Source organism: Phalangium opilio, unplaced genomic scaffold (genome assembly GCF_054372755.1).
Source record: "Phalangium opilio isolate 3A_F unplaced genomic scaffold, DU_Popi_V2 ptg000046l_1, whole genome shotgun sequence".
In the NCBI taxonomy this organism is placed as follows: Eukaryota; Metazoa; Arthropoda; class Arachnida; order Opiliones; family Phalangiidae; genus Phalangium; species Phalangium opilio.
In genome coordinates, this window is record NW_028324169.1 from 2,941,280 (window position 1) to 2,960,343 (window position 19,064).

At 44.0% G+C, this 19,064-nt stretch overlaps 2 protein-coding genes and 9 non-coding genes across 11 annotated transcripts; 1 reads left to right on the top strand and 10 right to left on the bottom strand.

Annotated features, from left to right (window-relative positions):
• Positions 1-717: 717 nt before the first annotated feature.
• On the bottom strand, positions 718-2,451 carry LOC149675916 (uncharacterized). Its single transcript, XM_089838668.1, has one exon. The coding sequence runs from the start codon at positions 2,449-2,451 to the stop codon at positions 718-720; it is 1,734 nt and encodes a 577-aa protein (XP_089694794.1).
• A 109-nt stretch (positions 2,452-2,560) lies between these two features.
• LOC149675917 (uncharacterized) lies at positions 2,561-3,859 on the top strand. Its single transcript, XM_089838669.1, has one exon. It carries the CDS (start codon positions 2,561-2,563, stop codon positions 3,857-3,859), a length of 1,299 nt encoding a protein of 432 aa, XP_089694795.1.
• Positions 3,860-5,483: 1,624 nt separating this feature from the next.
• Positions 5,484-5,555, bottom strand: TRNAE-CUC (transfer RNA glutamic acid (anticodon CUC)). The gene has a single exon. It is a non-coding gene; the product is annotated as a tRNA-Glu (tRNA).
• Positions 5,556-5,857: 302 nt separating this feature from the next.
• Positions 5,858-5,929, bottom strand: TRNAE-CUC (transfer RNA glutamic acid (anticodon CUC)). Its single transcript has one exon. It is a non-coding gene; the product is annotated as a tRNA-Glu (tRNA).
• A 2,552-nt stretch (positions 5,930-8,481) lies between these two features.
• On the bottom strand, positions 8,482-8,553 carry TRNAE-CUC (transfer RNA glutamic acid (anticodon CUC)). The gene has a single exon. It is a non-coding gene; the product is annotated as a tRNA-Glu (tRNA).
• A 79-nt stretch (positions 8,554-8,632) lies between these two features.
• Positions 8,633-8,704, bottom strand: TRNAE-CUC (transfer RNA glutamic acid (anticodon CUC)). The gene has a single exon. It is a non-coding gene; the product is annotated as a tRNA-Glu (tRNA).
• Positions 8,705-10,784: 2,080 nt separating this feature from the next.
• On the bottom strand, positions 10,785-10,856 carry TRNAE-CUC (transfer RNA glutamic acid (anticodon CUC)). The gene has a single exon. It is a non-coding gene; the product is annotated as a tRNA-Glu (tRNA).
• Positions 10,857-10,935: 79 nt separating this feature from the next.
• TRNAE-UUC (transfer RNA glutamic acid (anticodon UUC)) lies at positions 10,936-11,007 on the bottom strand. The gene has a single exon. It is a non-coding gene; the product is annotated as a tRNA-Glu (tRNA).
• A 2,434-nt stretch (positions 11,008-13,441) lies between these two features.
• On the bottom strand, positions 13,442-13,513 carry TRNAE-CUC (transfer RNA glutamic acid (anticodon CUC)). The gene has a single exon. It is a non-coding gene; the product is annotated as a tRNA-Glu (tRNA).
• A 932-nt stretch (positions 13,514-14,445) lies between these two features.
• TRNAE-CUC (transfer RNA glutamic acid (anticodon CUC)) lies at positions 14,446-14,517 on the bottom strand. Its single transcript has one exon. It is a non-coding gene; the product is annotated as a tRNA-Glu (tRNA).
• Positions 14,518-17,227: 2,710 nt separating this feature from the next.
• TRNAE-CUC (transfer RNA glutamic acid (anticodon CUC)) lies at positions 17,228-17,299 on the bottom strand. The gene has a single exon. It is a non-coding gene; the product is annotated as a tRNA-Glu (tRNA).
• Positions 17,300-19,064: the final 1,765 nt, after the last annotated feature.

A 19,064-nucleotide genomic window follows, 5' to 3' on the forward strand; every position in this document is an offset into this window, starting at 1 on the left:
CTCAACCAAGTCTTAAATCTATTCTTAAAAAGCGGTTCAAAAGCACTCGCTCCGATACCGGGAATCGAACCCGGGCCTTCTGGTGAAAGCCTGGTATCCTAGCCACTAGACCATATCGGACTAGCTCAACCAAGTCTTAAATCCATTCTTGAAAACCGGTACAAAAGCACTCGCTCCGATAACGGGAATCGAACCCGGGCCTTCTAAATGAAAACCAGGTGTCCTAGCCACTAGACCATATCGGACTAGCTCAACCAAGTCTTAAATCTATTCTTGAAAAGCGGTACAAAAGCACTCGCTCCGATACCGGGAATCGAACCCGGGCCTTCTAAATGAAAACCAGGTGTCCTAGCCACTAGACCATATCGGACTAGCTCAACCAAGTCTTAAATCTATTCTTGAAAAGCGGTACAAAAGCACTCGCTCCGATACCGGGAATCGAACCCGGGCTTTCTGGGTGAAAGCCAGGTATCCTTGCCACTAGACCATATTGGACTAGCTCAACCAAGTCTTAAATCTATTTGAAGAGTATTTGATGGCACTTGTGTGTGTTAATACAGATAGAAAACTAATTAAACCACGTTAATTCACACAGTAAAAAATTTTATTTAAAAATTTATAAAACGTTTATTTAAACGTACAGACGACTAGTTTCGCTTCTATTCAGAAGCATCTTCAGGTCTGGTCTGGTTTCTCTTTCCGTGCGTTAGATTACGACTACGTCGGCCCCCCTCCCTCGTCTAATTTGTCGTTTCCACCCCCATACCAAAGTTCAGTCAAATAGCTGGCAGGGCCATTGTCTTTATTTAATGATGTTTTTTGTGTTCTTTTTTTATTAATATGGAGCGATTCCCTAAGGTTTAATTTTAAGTAATGGTCTACTACGGTGATAGACTTCGCTTTTTCAAAAAGTATTTTGTGGTCGCTGTTTTCGTTGATATGTTCGGCTAGCGCAGATGAATCGATTTTTTTATTTTTAATATCATTTTTATGTTCGTTAAATCTGAATCGGAAGTTACGCCTCGATTGTCCCGTGTATGATTTACCGCAAGAGCAAAATATTTCGTAGACACCATGTTTGTCTAGTAGGCTTATCTTGTCTTTCAAGGATCCAAAGATCGTTTGCATTTTGTTGGTGGGTTTAAAAACTGGCTTTATATTATTGTTACTAAAAAAGTTTCCAATCCGCTGGCTACGAGAATTAAACGGAAGTATCACGAAATCGGATTTTTTGTAATCGGGTTTGAGTTTTGTATTGCGGTTAATTTTGTTTCTGTTTAAAATTCTATCGAAACCTCTATTGAGAGTAGAGCTAGGGAAACCCCTGTTGTCCGCTATGGCTCTGATAAAGTTTATTTCTTTCTCGAGGGAAATGGAATTAGAGCAAACATTTACTGCTCTTGTCAGAAAGGTGTAAAAGGCTGTAAGTTTTTGGTTAGTAGGATGGCACGACTCCCAGTGAGGTGGGATTGATACCGAGAAGGGTTTACGGTACACTGAAGTGTTAATTTGGTTATCAGTTTTTTCAATAAGGACATCTAAGAAGGGGATGGAGTTATTAGATTCGATTTCTAATGTGAATTTAATGTTATGGTCTATAGAATTAAGGAATTGTAAGAAAGTGGTTAAATTCTCGTTTGTATATGACCATTTGCACAGTATGTCGTCGACATAGCGTTTCCAAAAACAAATGGTGAATGGGGATGTGTTAATAATCTGGGATTCCAACTTATTCATATAAAGATCACAGAGGAGCGGAGACAGGGGGCTGCCCATGCCAAGACCTGATTTCTGGGTATAGATTTTATCATTAAATTTAAAAAATGGGTTTCTGGTGCACAGGGTAACTAAGTCTATAATATCCTCAAGTTCTAAAGGGTTGAACTTTGCTTTTAAAAGGCGCTGGCGTAATTCGGCTATGGCTCCGTCTACTGGGACTTTCGTAAACATACTAACTACATCGAAAGACACTAGTAGGTCGTTGGGTTCTAAAGCTAAATTATTAATCTCATTCATTAGATGTTTAGTGTTTCTCAAGGTGTGTAGGTGTTCTTTACATAAGAAAAATAGTTTTTTAGAAAGGAATTTAGCTATTCTGTGAGTCGATGAGCCCATACTATCGACTATGGGCCTGAATTTAAGAGGGGTTTTATGTATTTTGGGCAACGCATACATTCTTGGAGTTATGAAGTTACTTGGGATGAGAGATTTTTTCTGTTTATCTTCTAATGTTAGGCAGTTTTTCACTGTTGCTTTAACCCGCGTGTGGAAAGTTCTAGTAGGGTCGCGTTTTGTTAATTCGTACGTGTTTGGATCACTAAGCATTTTCGTGACATTGTGCCTAACATTAGAAGATAAACAGAAAAAATCTCTCATCCCAAGTAACTTCATAACTCCAAGAATGTATGCGTTGCCCAAAATACATAAAACCCCTCTTAAATTCAGGCCCATAGTCGATAGTATGGGCTCATCGACTCACAGAATAGCTAAATTCCTTTCTAAAAAACTATTTTTCTTATGTAAAGAACACCCACACACCTTGAGAAACACTAAACATCTAATGAATGAGATTAATAATTTAGCTTTAGAACCCAACGACCTACTAGTGTCTTTCGATGTAGTTAGTATGTTTACGAAAGTCCCAGTAGACGGAGCCATAGCCGAATTACGCCAGCGCCTTTTAAAAGCAAAGTTCAACCCTTTAGAACTTGAGGATATTATAGACTTAGTTACCCTGTGCACCAGAAACCCATTTTTTAAATTTAATGATAAAATCTATACCCAGAAATCAGGTCTTGGCATGGGCAGCCCCCTGTCTCCGCTCCTCTGTGATCTTTATATGAATAAGTTGGAATCCCAGATTATTAACACATCCCCATTCACCATTTGTTTTTGGAAACGCTATGTCGACGACATACTGTGCAAATGGTCATATACAAACGAGAATTTAACCACTTTCTTACAATTCCTTAATTCTATAGACCATAACATTAAATTCACATTAGAAATCGAATCTAATAACTCCATCCCCTTCTTAGATGTCCTTATTGAAAAAACTGATAACCAAATTAACACTTCAGTGTACCGTAAACCCTTCTCGGTATCAATCCCACCTCACTGGGAGTCGTGCCATCCTACTAACCAAAAACTTACAGCCTTTTACACCTTTCTGACAAGAGCAGTAAATGTTTGCTCTAATTCCATTTCCCTCGAGAAAGAAATAAACTTTATCAGAGCCATAGCGGACAACAGGGGTTTCCCTAGCTCTACTCTCAATAGAGGTTTCGATAGAATTTTAAGCAGAAACAAAATTAACCGCAATACAAAACTCAAACCCGATTACAAAAAATCCGATTTCGTGATACTTCCGTTTAATTCTCGTAGCCAGCGGATTGGAAACTTTTTTAGTAACAATAATATAAAGCCAGTTTTTAAACCCACCAACAAAATGCAAACGATCTTTGGATCCTTGAAAGACAAGATAAGCCTACTAGACAAACATGGTGTCTACGAAATATTTTGCTCTTGCGGTAAATCATACACGGGACAATCGAGGCGTAACTTCCGATTCAGATTTAACGAACATAAAAATGATATTAAAAATAAAAAAATCGATTCATCTGCGCTAGCCGAACATATCAACGAAAACAGCGACCACAAAATACTTTTTGAAAAAGCAAAGTCTATCACCGTAGTAGACCATTACTTAAAATTAAACCTTAGGGAATCGCTCCATATTAATAAAAAAAGAACACAAAAAACATCATTAAATAAAGACAATGGCCCTGCCAGCTATTTGACTGAACTTTGGTATGGGGGTGGAAACGACAAATTAGACGAGGGAGGGGGGCCGACGTAGTCGTAATCTAACGCACGGAAAGAGAAACCAGACCAGACCTGAAGATGCTTCTGAATAGAAGCGAAACTAGTCGTCTGTACGTTTAAATAAACGTTTTTTAAATTTTTAAATAAAATTTTTTACTGTGTGAATTAACGTGGTTTAATTAGTTTTCTATCTGTCTTAAATCTATTCTTGAAAAGCGGTACAAAAGAACTCGCTCCGATACCGGGAATCGAACCCGGGCTTTCTGGGTGAAAGCCAGGTATCCTTGCCACTAGACCATATTGGACTAGCTCAACCAAGTTGTAATTCTATTCTTGAAAAGCGGTACAAAACCACTCGCTCCGATTCCGGGAATCGAACCCGGGCCTTCTGAGTGAAAGCCAGGTGTCCTAGCCACTAGACAATATCGGACTAGCTCAACCAAGTCTTAAATCCATTCTTGAAAAGCGGTACAAAAGCACTCGCTCCGATACCGGGAATCGAACCCGGATCTTCTGGGTGAAAGCCAGGTATCCTACCCCTTAGACCATATCGAACTTGCTCAACCAAGTCTTAATTCTAATCATAAACCTATAACCTTAAGTCTATTCTTGAAATGCGGTACAAAAGCACCCGCTCCGATACCTAGAATCGAACCCGGGCTTTCTGGATGAAAGCCAGGTATCCTTGCCACTAGACCATATCGGACTAGCTCAACCAAGTCTTAAATCTATTCTTGAAATGCGGTACAAAAGCACTCGCTCCGATACCGGGAATCGAACCCGGGCTTTCTGGGTGAAAGCCAGGTATCCTTGCCACTAGACCATATTGGACTAGCTCAACAAAGTCTTAATTCTATTCTTGAAAAGCGGTACAAAAGCACTCGCTCCGATACCGGGAATAGAACCCGGGTCTTCTCGGTGAGAGCCGGATATCCTAGCCACTAGACCATATCGGACTGGTTTGTGCAACCCTAGATATTAGTCCTATAAATGTGTCTTTAAATTTATTCTTTAATAGCGGTACAAAAGAACTGTCTCCGATACCAGGAGTCGAACCCGGGCCTTCTGAGTGAAAGCCAGGTATCCTAGCCACTAGACCATATCGGACTAGCTCAACCAAGTCTTAAATCTATTCTTAAAAAGCGGTTCAAAAGCACTCGCTCCGATACCGGGAATCGAACCCGGGCCTTCTGGTGAAAGCCTGGTATCCTAGCCACTAGACCATATCGGACTAGCTCAACCAAGTCTTAAATCCATTCTTGAAAACCGGTACAAAAGCACTCGCTCCGATACCGGGAATCGAACCCGGGCCTTCTAAATGAAAGCAAGGTATCCTAGCCACTAGACCATATCGGACTAGCTCAACCAAGTCTTAAATCTATTCGTGAAAAGCGGTACAAAAGCACTGTCTCCGATACCAGGAGTCGAACCCGGGCCTTCTGAGTGAAAGCCAGGTATCCTAGCCACTAGACCATATCGGACTAGCTCAACCAAGTCTTAAATCTATTCTTGAAAAGCGGTTCAAAAGCACGCGCTCCGATACCGGGAATCGAACCCGGGCCTTCTGGTGAAAGCCTGGTATCCTAGCCACTAGACCATATCGGACTAGCTCAACCAAGCCTTAAATCCATTCTTGAAAAGCGGTACAACAGCACTTGCTCCGGTACCGGGAATCGAACCCGGGCCTTCTGGGTGAGAGCCAGATATCCTAGCCACTAGACCATATCGGACTAGCTCAACCAAGTCTTAGTTCAATTCTTGAAAAGTGGTACAAAAGCACTCGCTCCGATACCGGGAATCGAACCCGGGCTTTCTGGGTGAAAGCCAGGTATCCTTGCCACTAGACCATATTGGACTAGCTCAACCTAGTCTTAATTCTATTCTTGAAAAGCGGTACAAAAGCACTCGCTCCGATACCGGGAATCGAACCCGGGCCTTCTGGTGAAAGTCAGGTATCCTAGCCACTAGACAATATCGGACTAGCTCAACCAAGTCTTAAATCCATTCTTGAAAAGCGGTACAAAAGCACTCGCTCCGATACCGGTAATCGAACCCGGGCCTTCTGGGTGAGAGCTAGATGTCCTAGCCACTAGACCATATCGGACTTGCTTAACCAAGTCTTAATTCTAATCATAAACCTATAACCTTAAGTTTATTCTTCAAAAACGGTTCAAAAGCACTCGCTCCGATACCGGTAATCGAACCCTGGCCTTCTGGGTGAGAGCCTGATATCCTAGCCACTAGACCATATCGGACTTGCTTAACCAAGTCTTAATTCTAATCATAAACCTATAACCTTAAGTTTATTCTTCAAAAACGGTTCAAAAGCACTCGCTCCGATACCGGGAATCGAACCCGGGCCATCTGAGTGAAAGACAGGTATCCTAGCCACTAAACCATATCGGACTAGCTCAACCAAGTCTTAAATCTTTTCTTGAAAAGCGGTACAAAAGCACTCGCTCCGATACCGGGAATAGAACCCGTGCCTTCTGGGTGAGAGCCAGATATCCTAGCCACTAGACCATATCGGACTGGTTTGTGCAACCCTAGATATTAGTCCTATAAATGTGTCTTTAAATTTATTCTTTAATAGCGGTACAAAAGCACTGTCTCCGATACCAGGAGTCGAACCCGGGCCTTCTGAGTGAAAGCCAGGTATCCTAGCCACTAGACCATATCGGACTTGCTTAACCAAGTCTTAATTCTAATCATAAACCTATAACCTTAAGTTTATTCTTCAAAAACGGTACAAAAGCACTGGCTCCGATACCGGGAATCGAACCCGGGCTTTCTGGGTGAAAGCCAGGTATCCTAGCCACTAGACCATATCGTACTAGCTCAACCAAGTCTTAAATCTATTCTTAAAAAGCGGTTCAAAAGCACTCGCTCCGATACCGGGAATCGAACCCGGGCCTTCTGGTGAAAGCCTGGCATCCTAGCCACTAGACCATATCGGACTAGCTCAACCAAGTCTTAAATCCATTCTTGAAAAGCGGTACAAAAGCACTCGCTCCGATACCGGGAATCGAACCCGGGCCTTCTGAATGAAAGCCAGGTATCCTAGCCACTAGACCATATCGGACTAGCTCAACCAAGTCTTAAATCTATTCGTGAAAAGCGGTACAAAAGCACTGTCTCCGATACCAGGAGTCGAACCCGGGTCTTCTGAGTGAAAGCCACTAGACCATATCGGACTAGCTCAACCAAGTCTTAAATCTATTCTTGAAAAGTGGTACAAAAGCACTCGCTCCGATACCGGGAATCGAACCCGGGCTTTCTGGGTGAAAGCCAGGTATCCTTGCCACTAGACCATATTGGACTAGCTCAACCAAGTCTTAATTCTATTCTTGAAAAGCGGTACAAAAGCACTCGCTCCGATACCGGGAATCGAACCCGGGCCTTCTGGTGAAAGTCAGGTATCCTAGCCACTAGACAATATCGGACTAGCTCAACCAAGTCTTAAATCCATTCTTGAAAAGCGGTACAAAAGCACTGTCTCCGATACCAGGAGTCGAACCCGGGCCTTCTGAGTGAAAGCCAGGTATCCTAGCCACTAGACCATATCGGACTTGCTTAACCAAGTCTTAATTCTAATCATAAACCTATAACCTTAAGTTTTTTCTTCAAAAACGGTACAAAAGCACTCGCTCCGATACCGGGAATCGAACCCGGGCTTTCTGGGTGAAAGCCAGGTATCCTTGCCACTAGACCATATTGGACTAGCTCAACAAAGTCTTAATTCTATTCTTGAAAACCGGTACAAAAGCACTCGCTCCGATACCGGGAATCGACCCGGGTCTTCTCGGTGAGAGCCGGATATCCTAGCCACTAGACCATATCGGACTGGTTTGTGCAACCCTAGATATTAGTCCTATAAATGCGTCTTTAAATTTATTCTTTAATAGCGGTACAAAAGAACTGTCTCCGATACCAGGAGTCGAACCCGGGCCTTCTGAGTGAAAGCCAGGTATCCTAGCCACTAGACCATATCGGACTAGCTCAACCAAGTCTTAAATCTATTCTTAAAAAGCGGTTCAAAAGCACTCGCTCCGATACCGGGAATCGAACCCGGGCCTTCTGGTGAAAGCCTGGCATCCTAGCCACTAGACCATATCGGACTAGCTCAACCAAGTCTTAAATCCATTCTTGAAAAGCGGTACAAAAGCACTCGCTCCGATACCGGGAATCGAACCCGGGCCTTCTGAATGAAAGCCAGGTATCCTAGCCACTAGACCATATCGGACTAGCTCAACCAAGTCTTAAATCTATTCGTGAAAAGCGGTACAAAAGCACTGTCTCCGATACCAGGAGTCGAACCCGGGCCTTCTGAGTGAAAGCCACTAGACCATATCGGACTAGCTCAACCAAGTCTTAAATCTATTCTTGAAAAGTGGTACAAAAGCACTCGCTCCGATACCGGGAATCGAACCGGGCTTTCTGGGTGAAAGCCAGGTATCCTTGCCACTAGACCATATTGGACTAGCTCAACCAAGTCTTAATTCTATTCTTGAAAAGCGGTACAAAAGCACTCGCTCCGATACCGGGAATCGAACCCGGGCCTTCTGGTGAAAGTCAGGTATCCTAGCCACTAGACAATATCGGACTAGCTCAACCAAGTCTTAAATCCATTCTTGAAAAGCGGTACAAAAGCACTCGCTCCGATACCGGTAATCGAACCCGGGCCTTCTGGGTGAGAGCCAGATGTCCTAGCCACTAGACCATATCGGACTTGCTTAACCAAGTCTTAATTCTAATCATAAACCTATAACCTTAAGTTTATTCTTCAAAAACGGTTCAAAAGCACTCGCTCCGATACCGGTAATCGAACCCGGGCCTTCTGGGTGAGAGCCAGATATCCTAGCCACTAGACCATATCGGACTTGCTTAACCAAGTCTTAATTCTAATCATAAACCTATAACCTTAAGTTTATTCTTCAAAAACGGTTCAAAAGCACTCGCTCCGATACCGGGAATCGAACCCGGGCCTTCTGAGTGAAAGACAGGTATCCTAGCCACTAAACCATATCGGACTAGCTCAACCAAGTCTTAAATCTTTTCTTGAAAAGCGGTACAAAAGCACTCGCTCCGATACCGGGAATAGAACCCGTGCCTTCTGGGTGAGAGCCAGATATCCTAGCCACTAGACCATATCGGACTGGTTTGTGCAACCCTAGATATTAGTCCTATAAATGTGTCTTTAAATTTATTCTTTAATAGCGGTACAAAAGCACTGTCTCCGATACCAGGAGTCGAACCCGGGCCTTCCGAGTGAAAGCCAGGTATCCTAGCCACTAGACCATATCGGACCAGCTCAACCAAGTTTTAAATCTATTATTGAAAAGCGGTTCAAAAGCACTCGCTCCGATACCGGGAATCGAACCCGGGCCTTCTGGTGAAAGCCTGGTATCCTAGCCACTAGACCATATCGGACTAGCTCAACCAGGTCTTAAATCCATTCTTGAAAAGCGGTACAAAAGCACTCGCTCCGATACCGGGAATCGAACCCGGGCCTTCTGAGTGAAAGCCAGGTATCCTAGCCACTACACCATATCGGACTAGCTCAACCAAGTCTTAAATCTATTCGTGAAAAGCGGTACAAAAGCACTGTCTCCGATACCAGGAGTCGAACCCAGGCCTTCTGAGTGAAAGCCAGGTATCCTAGCCACTAGACCATATCGGACTAGCTCAACCAAGTCTTAAATCTAATCTTGAAAAGCGGTTCAAAAGCACGCGCTCCGATACCGGGAATCGAACCCGGACCTTCTGGTGAAAGCCTGGTATCCTAGCAACTAGACCATATCGGACTAGCTCAACCAAGTCTTAGTTCAATTCTTGAAAAGTGGTACAAAAGCACTCGCTCCGATACCGGGAATCGAACCCGGGCTTTCTGGGTGAAAGCCAGGTATCCTTGCCACTAGACGATATTGGACTAGCTCAATCAAGCCTTAATTCTATTCTTGAAAAGCGGTACAAAAGCACTCGCTCCGATACCGGGAATCGAACCCGGGCCTTCTCGGTGAGAGCCGGATATCCTAGCCACTACACCATATCGGACTAGCTCAACCAAGTCTTAAATCTATTCGTGAAAAGCGGTACAAAAGCACTGTCTCCGATACCAGGAGTCGAACCCAGGCCTTCTGAGTGAAAGCCAGGTATCCTAGCCACTAGACCATATCGGACTAGCTCAACCAAGTCTTAAATCTAATCTTGAAAAGCGGTTCAAAAGCACGCGCTCCGATACCGGGAATCGAACCCGGACCTTCTGGTGAAAGCCTGGTATCCTAGCAACTAGACCATATCGGACTAGCTCAACCAAGTCTTAGTTCAATTCTTGAAAAGTGGTACAAAAGCACTCGCTCCGATACCGGGAATCGAACCCGGGTCTTCTCGGTGAGAGCCGTATATCCTAGCCACTAGACCATATCGGACTGGTTTGAGCAACCCTAGATATTAGTCCTATAAATGTGTCTTTAAATTAAGTCTTTTAAAGCGATACAAAGCACTAGCTCCGATACCAGTAATCGAACCCGGGCCTTCTGGGAGAGAGCCAGATATCCTAGCCACTAGACCATATCGGTCTTGCTTAACCAAGTCTAAATTCGAATCATAAACCTATAACCTTAAGTTTATTCTTCAAAAACGGTTCAAAAGCACTCGCTCCGATACCGGAAATCGAACCCGAGCCTTCTGAGTGAAAGCCAGGTATCCTAGCCACTAGACCATATCGGACTGGTTTGTGCAACCCTAGATATTAGCCCTATAAATGTGTCTTTAAATTTATCCTTTAAAAGCTGTAAAAAAGCACTGTCTCCGATACCGGGAATCGAACCCGGGCCTTCTGGGTGAAAGCCATATATCCTAGCAACTAGACCATATCGGACTAGCTTAACAAAGTCTTAATTCTAATCATAAACCTATAACCTTAAGTTTATTCTTCAAAAACGGTTCAAAAGCACTCGCTCCGATACCGGTAATCGAACCCGGGCCTTCTGGGTGAGAGCCAGATATCCTAGCCACTAGACCATATCGGACTTGCTTAACCAAGTCTTAATTCTAATCATAAACCTATAACCTTAAGTTTATTCTTCAAAAACGGTTCAAAAGTACTCGCTCCGATACCGGGAATCGAACCCGGGCCTTCTGAGTGAAAGACAGGTATCCTAGCCACTAGACCATATCGGACTGGTTTGTGCAACCCTAGATATTAGTCCTATAAATGTGTCTTTAAATTTATTCTTTAATAGCGGTACAAAAGCACTGTCTCCGATACCAGGAGTCGAACCCGGGCCTTCTGAGTGAAAGCCAGGTATCCTAGCCACTAGACCATATCGGACCAGCTCAACCAAGTCTTAAATCTATTATTGAAAAGCGGTTCAATAGCACTCGCTCCGATACCGGGAATCGAACCCGGGCCTTCTGGTGAAAGTCAGGTATCCTACCCCTTAGACCATATCGAACTTGCTCAACCAAGTCTTAATTCTAATCATAAACCTATAACCTTAAGTCTATTCTTGAAATGCGGTACAAAAGCACCTGCTCCGATACCTAAAATCGAACCCGGGCTTTCTGGGTGAAAGCCAGGTATCCTTGCCACTAGACCATATCGGACTAGCTCAACCAAGTCTTAAATCTATTCTTGAAATGCGGTACAAAAGCACTCGCTCCGATACCGGGAATCGAACCCGGGCTTTCTGGGTGAAAGCCAGGTATCCTTGCCACTAGACTATATTGGACTATCTCAACAAAGTCTTAATTCTATTCTTGAAAAGCGGTACAAAAGCACTCGCTCCGATACCGGGAATCGAACCCGGGTCTTCTCGGTGAGAGCCGTATATCCTAGCCACTAGACCATATCGGACTGGTTTGAGCAACCCTAGATATTAGTCCTATAAATGTGTCTTTAAATTTAGTCTTTTAAAGCGGTACAAAGCACTCGCTCCGATACCTGTAATCGAACCCGGGCCTTCTGGGAGAGAGCCAGATATCCTAGCCACTAGACCATATCGGTCTTGCTTAACCAAGTCTTAATTCGAATCATAAACCTATAACCTTAAGTTTATTCTTCAAAAACGGTTCAAAAGCACTCGCTCCGATACCGGAAATCGAACCCGAGCCTTCTGAGTGAAAGCCAGGTATCCTAGCCACTAGACCATATCGGACTAGCTCAACCAAGTCTTAAATCTTTTCTTGAAAAGCGGTACAAAAGCACTCGCTCCGATACCGGGAATAGAACCCGTGCCTTCTGGGTGAGAGCCAGATATCCTAGCCACTAGACCATATCGGACTGGTTTGTGCAACCCTAGATATTAGTCCTATAAATGTCTCTTTAAATTTATTCTTTAATAGCGGTACAAAAGCACTGTCTCCGATACCAGGAGTCGAACCCGGGCCTTCTGAGTGAAAGCCAGGTATCCTAGCCACTAGACCATATCGGACCAGCTCAACCAAGTCTTAAATCTATTATTGAAAAGCGGTTCAAAAGCACTCGCTCCGATACCGGGAATCGAACCCGGGCCTTCTGGTGAAAGTCAGGTATCCTAGCCACTAGACAATATCGGACTAGCTCAACCAAGTCTTAAATCCATTCTTGAAAAGCGGTACAAAAGCACTCGCTCCGATACCGGGAATCGAACCCGGGCCTTCTGGGTGAAAGCCAGGTATCCTACCCCTTAGACCATATCGAACTTGCTCAACAAAGTCTTAATTCTAATCGTAAACCTATAACCTTAAGTCTATTCTTGAAATGCGGTACAAAAGCACCTGCTCCGATACCTAGAATCGAACCCGGGCTTTCTGGGTGAAAGCCAGGTATCCTTGCCACTAGACCATATCGGACTAGCTCAACCAAGTCTTAAATCTATTCTTGAAATGCGGTACAAAAGCACTCGCTCTGATACCGGGAATCGAACCCGGGCTTTCTGGGTGAAAGCCAGGTATCCTTGCCACTAGACCATATTGGACTATCTCAACAAAGTCTTAATTCTATTCTTGAAAAGCGGTACAAAAGCACTCGCTCCGATACCGGGAATCGAACCCGGGTCTTCTCGGTGAGAGCCGTATATCCTAGCCACTAGACCATATCGGACTGGTTTGAGCAACCCTAGATATTAGTCCTATAAATGTGTCTTTAAATTTAGTCTTTTAAAGCGATACAAAGCACTAGCTCCGATACCAGTAATCGAACCCGGGCCTTCTGGGAGAGAGCCAGATATCCTAGCCACTAGACCATATCGGTCTTGCTTAACCAAGTCTTAATTCGAATCATAAACCTATAACCTTAAGTTTATTCTTCAAAAACGGTTCAAAAGCACTCGCTCCGATACCGGAAATCGAACCCGAGCCTTCTGAGTGAAAGCCAGGTATCCTAGCCACTAGACCATATCGGACTGGTTTGTGCAACCCTAGATATTAGCCATATAAATGTGTCTTTAAATTTATCCTTTAAAAGCTGTAAAAAAGCACTGTCTCCGATACCGGGAATCGAACCCGGGCCTTCTGGGTGAAAGCCATATATCCTAGCAACTAGACCATATCGGACTAGCTTAACCAAGTCTTAATTCTAATCATAAACCTATAACCTTAAGTTTATTCTTCAAAAACGGTTCAAAAGCACTCGCTCCGATACCGGTAATCGAACCCGGGCCTTCTGGGTGAGAGCCAGATATCCTAGCCACTAGACCATATCGGACTTGCTTAACCAAGTCTTAATTCTAATCATAAACCTATAACCTTAAGTTTATTCTTCAAAAACGGTTCAAAAGTACTCGCTCCGATACCGGGAATCGAACCCGGGCCTTCTGAGTGAAAGACAGGTATCCTAGCCACTAAACCATATCGGACTAGCTCAACCAAGTCTTAAATCTTTTCTTGAAATGCGGTACAAAAGCACTCGCTCCGATACCGGGAATCGAACCCGGGCTTTCTGGGTGAAAGCCAGGTATCCTTGCCACTAGACCATATTGGACTATCTCAACAAAGTCTTAATTCTATTCTTGAAAAGCGGTACAAAAGCACTCGCTCCGATACCGGGAATCGAACCCGGGTCTTCTCGGTGAGAGCCGTATATCCTAGCCACTAGACCATATCGGACTGGTTTGAGCAACCCTAGATATTAGTCCTATAAATGTGTCTTTAAATTAAGTCTTTTAAAGCGATACAAAGCACTAGCTCCGATACCAGTAATCGAACCCGGGCCTTCTGGGAGAGAGCCAGATATCCTAGCCACTAGACCATATCGGTCTTGCTTAACCAAGTCTAAATTCGAATCATAAACCTATAACCTTAAGTTTATTCTTCAAAAACGGTTCAAAAGCACTCGCTCCGATACCGGAAATCGAACCCGAGCCTTCTGAGTGAAAGCCAGGTATCCTAGCCACTAGACCATATCGGACTGGTTTGTGCAACCCTAGATATTAGCCCTATAAATGTGTCTTTAAATTTATCCTTTAAAAGCTGTAAAAAAGCACTGTCTCCGATACCGGGAATCGAACCCGGGCCTTCTGGGTGAAAGCCATATATCCTAGCAACTAGACCATATCGGACTAGCTTAACAAAGTCTTAATTCTAATCATAAACCTATATCCTTAAGTTTATTCTTCAAAAACGGTTCAAAAGCACTCGCTCCGATACCGGTAATCGAACCCGGGCCTTCTGGGTGAGAGCCAGATATCCTAGCCACTAGACCATATCGGACTTGCTTAACCAAGTCTTAATTCTAATCATAAACCTATAACCTTAAGTTTATTCTTCAAAAACGGTTCAAAAGTACTCGCTCCGATACCGGGAATCGAACCCGGGCCTTCTGAGTGAAAGACAGGTATCCTAGCCACTAAACCATATCGGACTAGCCCAACCAAGTCTTAAATCTTTTCTTGAAAAGCGGTACAAAAGCACTCGCTCCGATACCGGGAATAAAACCCGTGCCTTCTGGGTGAGAGCCAGATATCCTAGCCACTAGACCATATCGGACTGGTTTGTGCAACCCTAGATATTAGTCCTATAAATGTGTCTTTAAATTTATTCTTTAATAGCGGTACAAAAGCACTGTCTCCGATACCAGGAGTCGAACCCGGGCCTTCTGAGTGAAAGCCAGGTATCCTAGCCACTAGACCATATCGGACCAGCTCAACCAAGTCTTAAATCTATTATTGAAAAGCGGTTCAATAGCACTCGCTCCGATACCGGGAATCGAACCCGGGCCTTCTGGTGAAAGTCAGGTATCCTACCCCTTAGACCATATCGAACTTGCTCAACCAAGTCTTAATTCTAATCATAAACCTATAACCTTAAGTCTATTCTTGAAATGCGGTACAAAAGCACCTGCTCCGATACCTAGAATCGAACCCGGGCTTTCTGGGTGAAAGCCAGGTATCCTTGCCACTAGACCATATCGGACTAGCTCAACCAAGTCTTAAATCTATTCTTGAAATGCGGTACAAAAGCACTCGCTCCGATACCGGGAATCGAACCCGGGCTTTCTGGGTGAAAGCCAGGTATCCTTGCCACTAGACTATATTGGACTATCTCAACAAAGTCTTAATTCTATTCTTGAAAAGCGGTACAAAAGCACTCGCTCCGATACCGGGAATCGAACCCGGGTCTTCTCGGTGAGAGCCGTATATCCTAGCCACTAGACCATATCGGACTGGTTTGAGCAACCCTAGATATTAGTCCTATAAATGTGTCTTTAAATTTAGTCTTTTAAAGCGGTACAAAGCACTCGCTCCGATACCTGTAATCGAACCCGGGCCTTCTGGGAGAGAGCCAGATATCCTAGCCACTAGACCATATCGGTCTTGCTTAACCAAGTCTTAATTCGAATCATAAACCTATAACCTTAAGTTTATTCTTCAAAAACGGTTCAAAAGCACTCGCTCCGATACCGGAAATCGAACCCGAGCCTTCTGAGTGAAAGCCAGGTATCCTAGCCACTAGACCATATCGGACTAGCTCAACCAAGTCTTAAATCTTTTCTTGAAAAGCGGTACAAAAGCACTCGCTCCGATACCGGGAATAGAACCCGTGCCTTCTGGGTGAGAGCCAGATATCCTAGCCACTAGACCATATCGGACTGGTTTGTGCAACCCTAGATATTAGTCCTATAAATGTCTCTTTAAATTTATTCTTTAATAGCGGTACAAAAGCACTGTCTCCGATACCAGGAGTCGAACCCGGGCCTTCTGAGTGAAAGCCAGGTATCCTAGCCACTAGACCATATCGGACCAGCTCAACCAAGTCTTAAATCTATTATTGAAAAGCGGTTCAAAAGCACTCGCTCCGATACCGGGAATCGAACCCGGGCCTTCTGGTGAAAGTCAGGTATCCTAGCCACTAGACAATATCGGACTAGCTCAACCAAGTCTTAAATCCATTCTTGAAAAGCGGTACAAAAGCACTCGCTCCGATACCGGGAATCGAACCCGGGCCTTCTGGGTGAAAGCCAGGTATCCTACCCCTTAGACCATATCGAACTTGCTCAACAAAGTCTTAATTCTAATCGTAAACCTATAACCTTAAGTCTATTCTTGAAATGCGGTACAAAAGCACCTGCTCCGATACCTAGAATCGAACCCGGGCTTTCTGGGTGAAAGCCAGGTATCCTTGCCACTAGACCATATCGGACTAGCTCAACCAAGTCTTAAATCTATTCTTGAAATGCGGTACAAAAGCACTCGCTCTGATACCGGGAATCGAACCCGGGCTTTCTGGGTGAAAGCCAGGTATCCTTGCCACTAGACCATATTGGACTATCTCAACAAAGTCTTAATTCTATTCTTGAAAAGCGGTACAAAAGCACTCGCTCCGATACCGGGAATCGAACCCGGGTCTTCTCGGTGAGAGCCGTATATCCTAGCCACTAGACCATATCGGACTGGTTTGAGCAACCCTAGATATTAGTCCTATAAATGTGTCTTTAAATTTAGTCTTTTAAAGCGATACAAAGCACTAGCTCCGATACCAGTAATCGAACCCGGGCCTTCTGGGAGAGAGCCAGATATCCTAGCCACTAGACCATATCGGTCTTGCTTAACCAAGTCTTAATTCGAATCATAAACCTATAACCTTAAGTTTATTCTTCAAAAACGGTTCAAAAGCACTCGCTCCGATACCGGAAATCGAACCCGAGCCTTCTGAGTGAAAGCCAGGTATCCTAGCCACTAGACCATATCGGACTGGTTTGTGCAACCCTAGATATTAGCCATATAAATGTGTCTTTAAATTTATCCTTTAAAAGCTGTAAAAAAGCACTGTCTCCGATACCGGGAATCGAACCCGGGCCTTCTGGGTGAAAGCCATATATCCTAGCAACTAGACCATATCGGACTAGCTTAACCAAGTCTTAATTCTAATCATAAACCTATAACCTTAAGTTTATTCTTCAAAAACGGTTCAAAAGCACTCGCTCCGATACCGGTAATCGAACCCGGGCCTTCTGGGTGAGAGCCAGATATCCTAGCCACTAGACCATATCGGACTTGCTTAACCAAGTCTTAATTCTAATCATAAACCTATAACCTTAAGTTTATTCTTCAAAAACGGTTCAAAAGTACTCGCTCCGATACCGGGAATCGAACCCGGGCCTTCTGAGTGAAAGACAGGTATCCTAGCCACTAAACCATATCGGACTAGCTCAACCAAGTCTTAAATCTTTTCTTGAAAAGCGGTACAAAAGCACTCGCTCCGATACCGGGAATAAAACCCGTGCCTTCTGGGTGAGAGCCAGATATCCTAGACACTAGACCATATCGGACTGGTTTGTGCAACCCTAGATATTAGTCCTATAAATGTGTCTTTAAATTTATTCTTTAATAGCGGTACAAAAGCACTGTCTCCGATACCAGGAGTCGAACCCGGGCCTTCTGAGTGAAAGCCAGGTATCCTAGCCACTAGACCATATCGGACCAGCTCAACCAAGTCTTAAATCTATTATTGAAAAGCGGTTCAATAGCACTCGCTCCGATACCGGGAATCGAACCCGGGCCTTCTGGTGAAAGTCAGGTATCCTACCCCTTAGCCCATATCGAACTTGCTCAACCAAGTCTTAATTCTAATCATAAACCTATAACCTTAAGTCTATTCTTGAAATGCGGTACAAAAGCACCTGCTCCGATACCTAGAATCGAACCCGGGCTTTCTGGGTGAAAGCCAGGTATCCTTGCCACTAGACCATATCGGACTAGCTCAACCAAGTCTTAAATCTATTCTTGAAATGCGGTACAAAAGCACTCGCTCCGATACCGGGAATCGAACCCGGGCTTTCTGGGTGAAAGCCAGGTATCCTTGCCACTAGACTATATTGGACTATCTCAACAAAGTCTTAATTCTATTCTTGAAAAGCGGTACAAAAGCACTCGCTCCGATACCGGGAATCGAACCCGGGTCTTCTCGGTGAGAGCCGTATATCCTAGCCACTAGACCATATCGGACTGGTTTGAGCAACCCTAGATATTAGTCCTATAAATGTGTCTTTAAATTTAGTCTTTTAAAGCGGTACAAAGCACTCGCTCCGATACCTGTAATCGAACCCGGGCCTTCTGGGAGAGAGCCAGATATCCTAGCCACTAGACCATATCGGTCTTGCTTAACCAAGTCTTAATTCGAATCATAAACCTATAACCTTAAGTTTATTCTTCAAAAACGGTTCAAAAGCACTCGCTCCGATACCGGAAATCGAACCCGAGCCTTCTGAGTGAAAGCCAGGTATCCTAGCCACTAGACCATATCGGACTAGCTCAATCAAGTCTTAAATCTTTTCTTAAAAAGCGGTACAAAAGCACTCGCTCCGATACCGGGAATAGAACCCGTGCCTTCTGGGTGAGAGCCAGATATCCTAGCCACTAGACCATATCGGACTGGTTTGTGCAACCCTAGATATTAGTCCTATAAATGTGTCTTTAAATTTATTCTTTAATAGCGGTACAAAAGCACTGTCTCCGATACCAGGAGTCGAACCCGGGCCTTCTGAGTGAAAGCCAGGTATCCTAGCCACTAGACCATATCGGACCAGCTCAACCAAGTCTTAAATCTATTATTGAAAAGCGGTTCAAAAGCACTCGCTCCGATACCGGGAATCGAACCCGGGTCTTCTCGGTGAGAGCCGTATATCCTAGCCACTAGACCATATCGGACTGGTTTGAGCAACCCTAGATATTAGTCCTATAAATGTGTCTTTAAATTTAGTCTTTTAAAGCGATACAAAGCACTAGCTCCGATACCAGTAATCGAACCCGGGCCTTCTG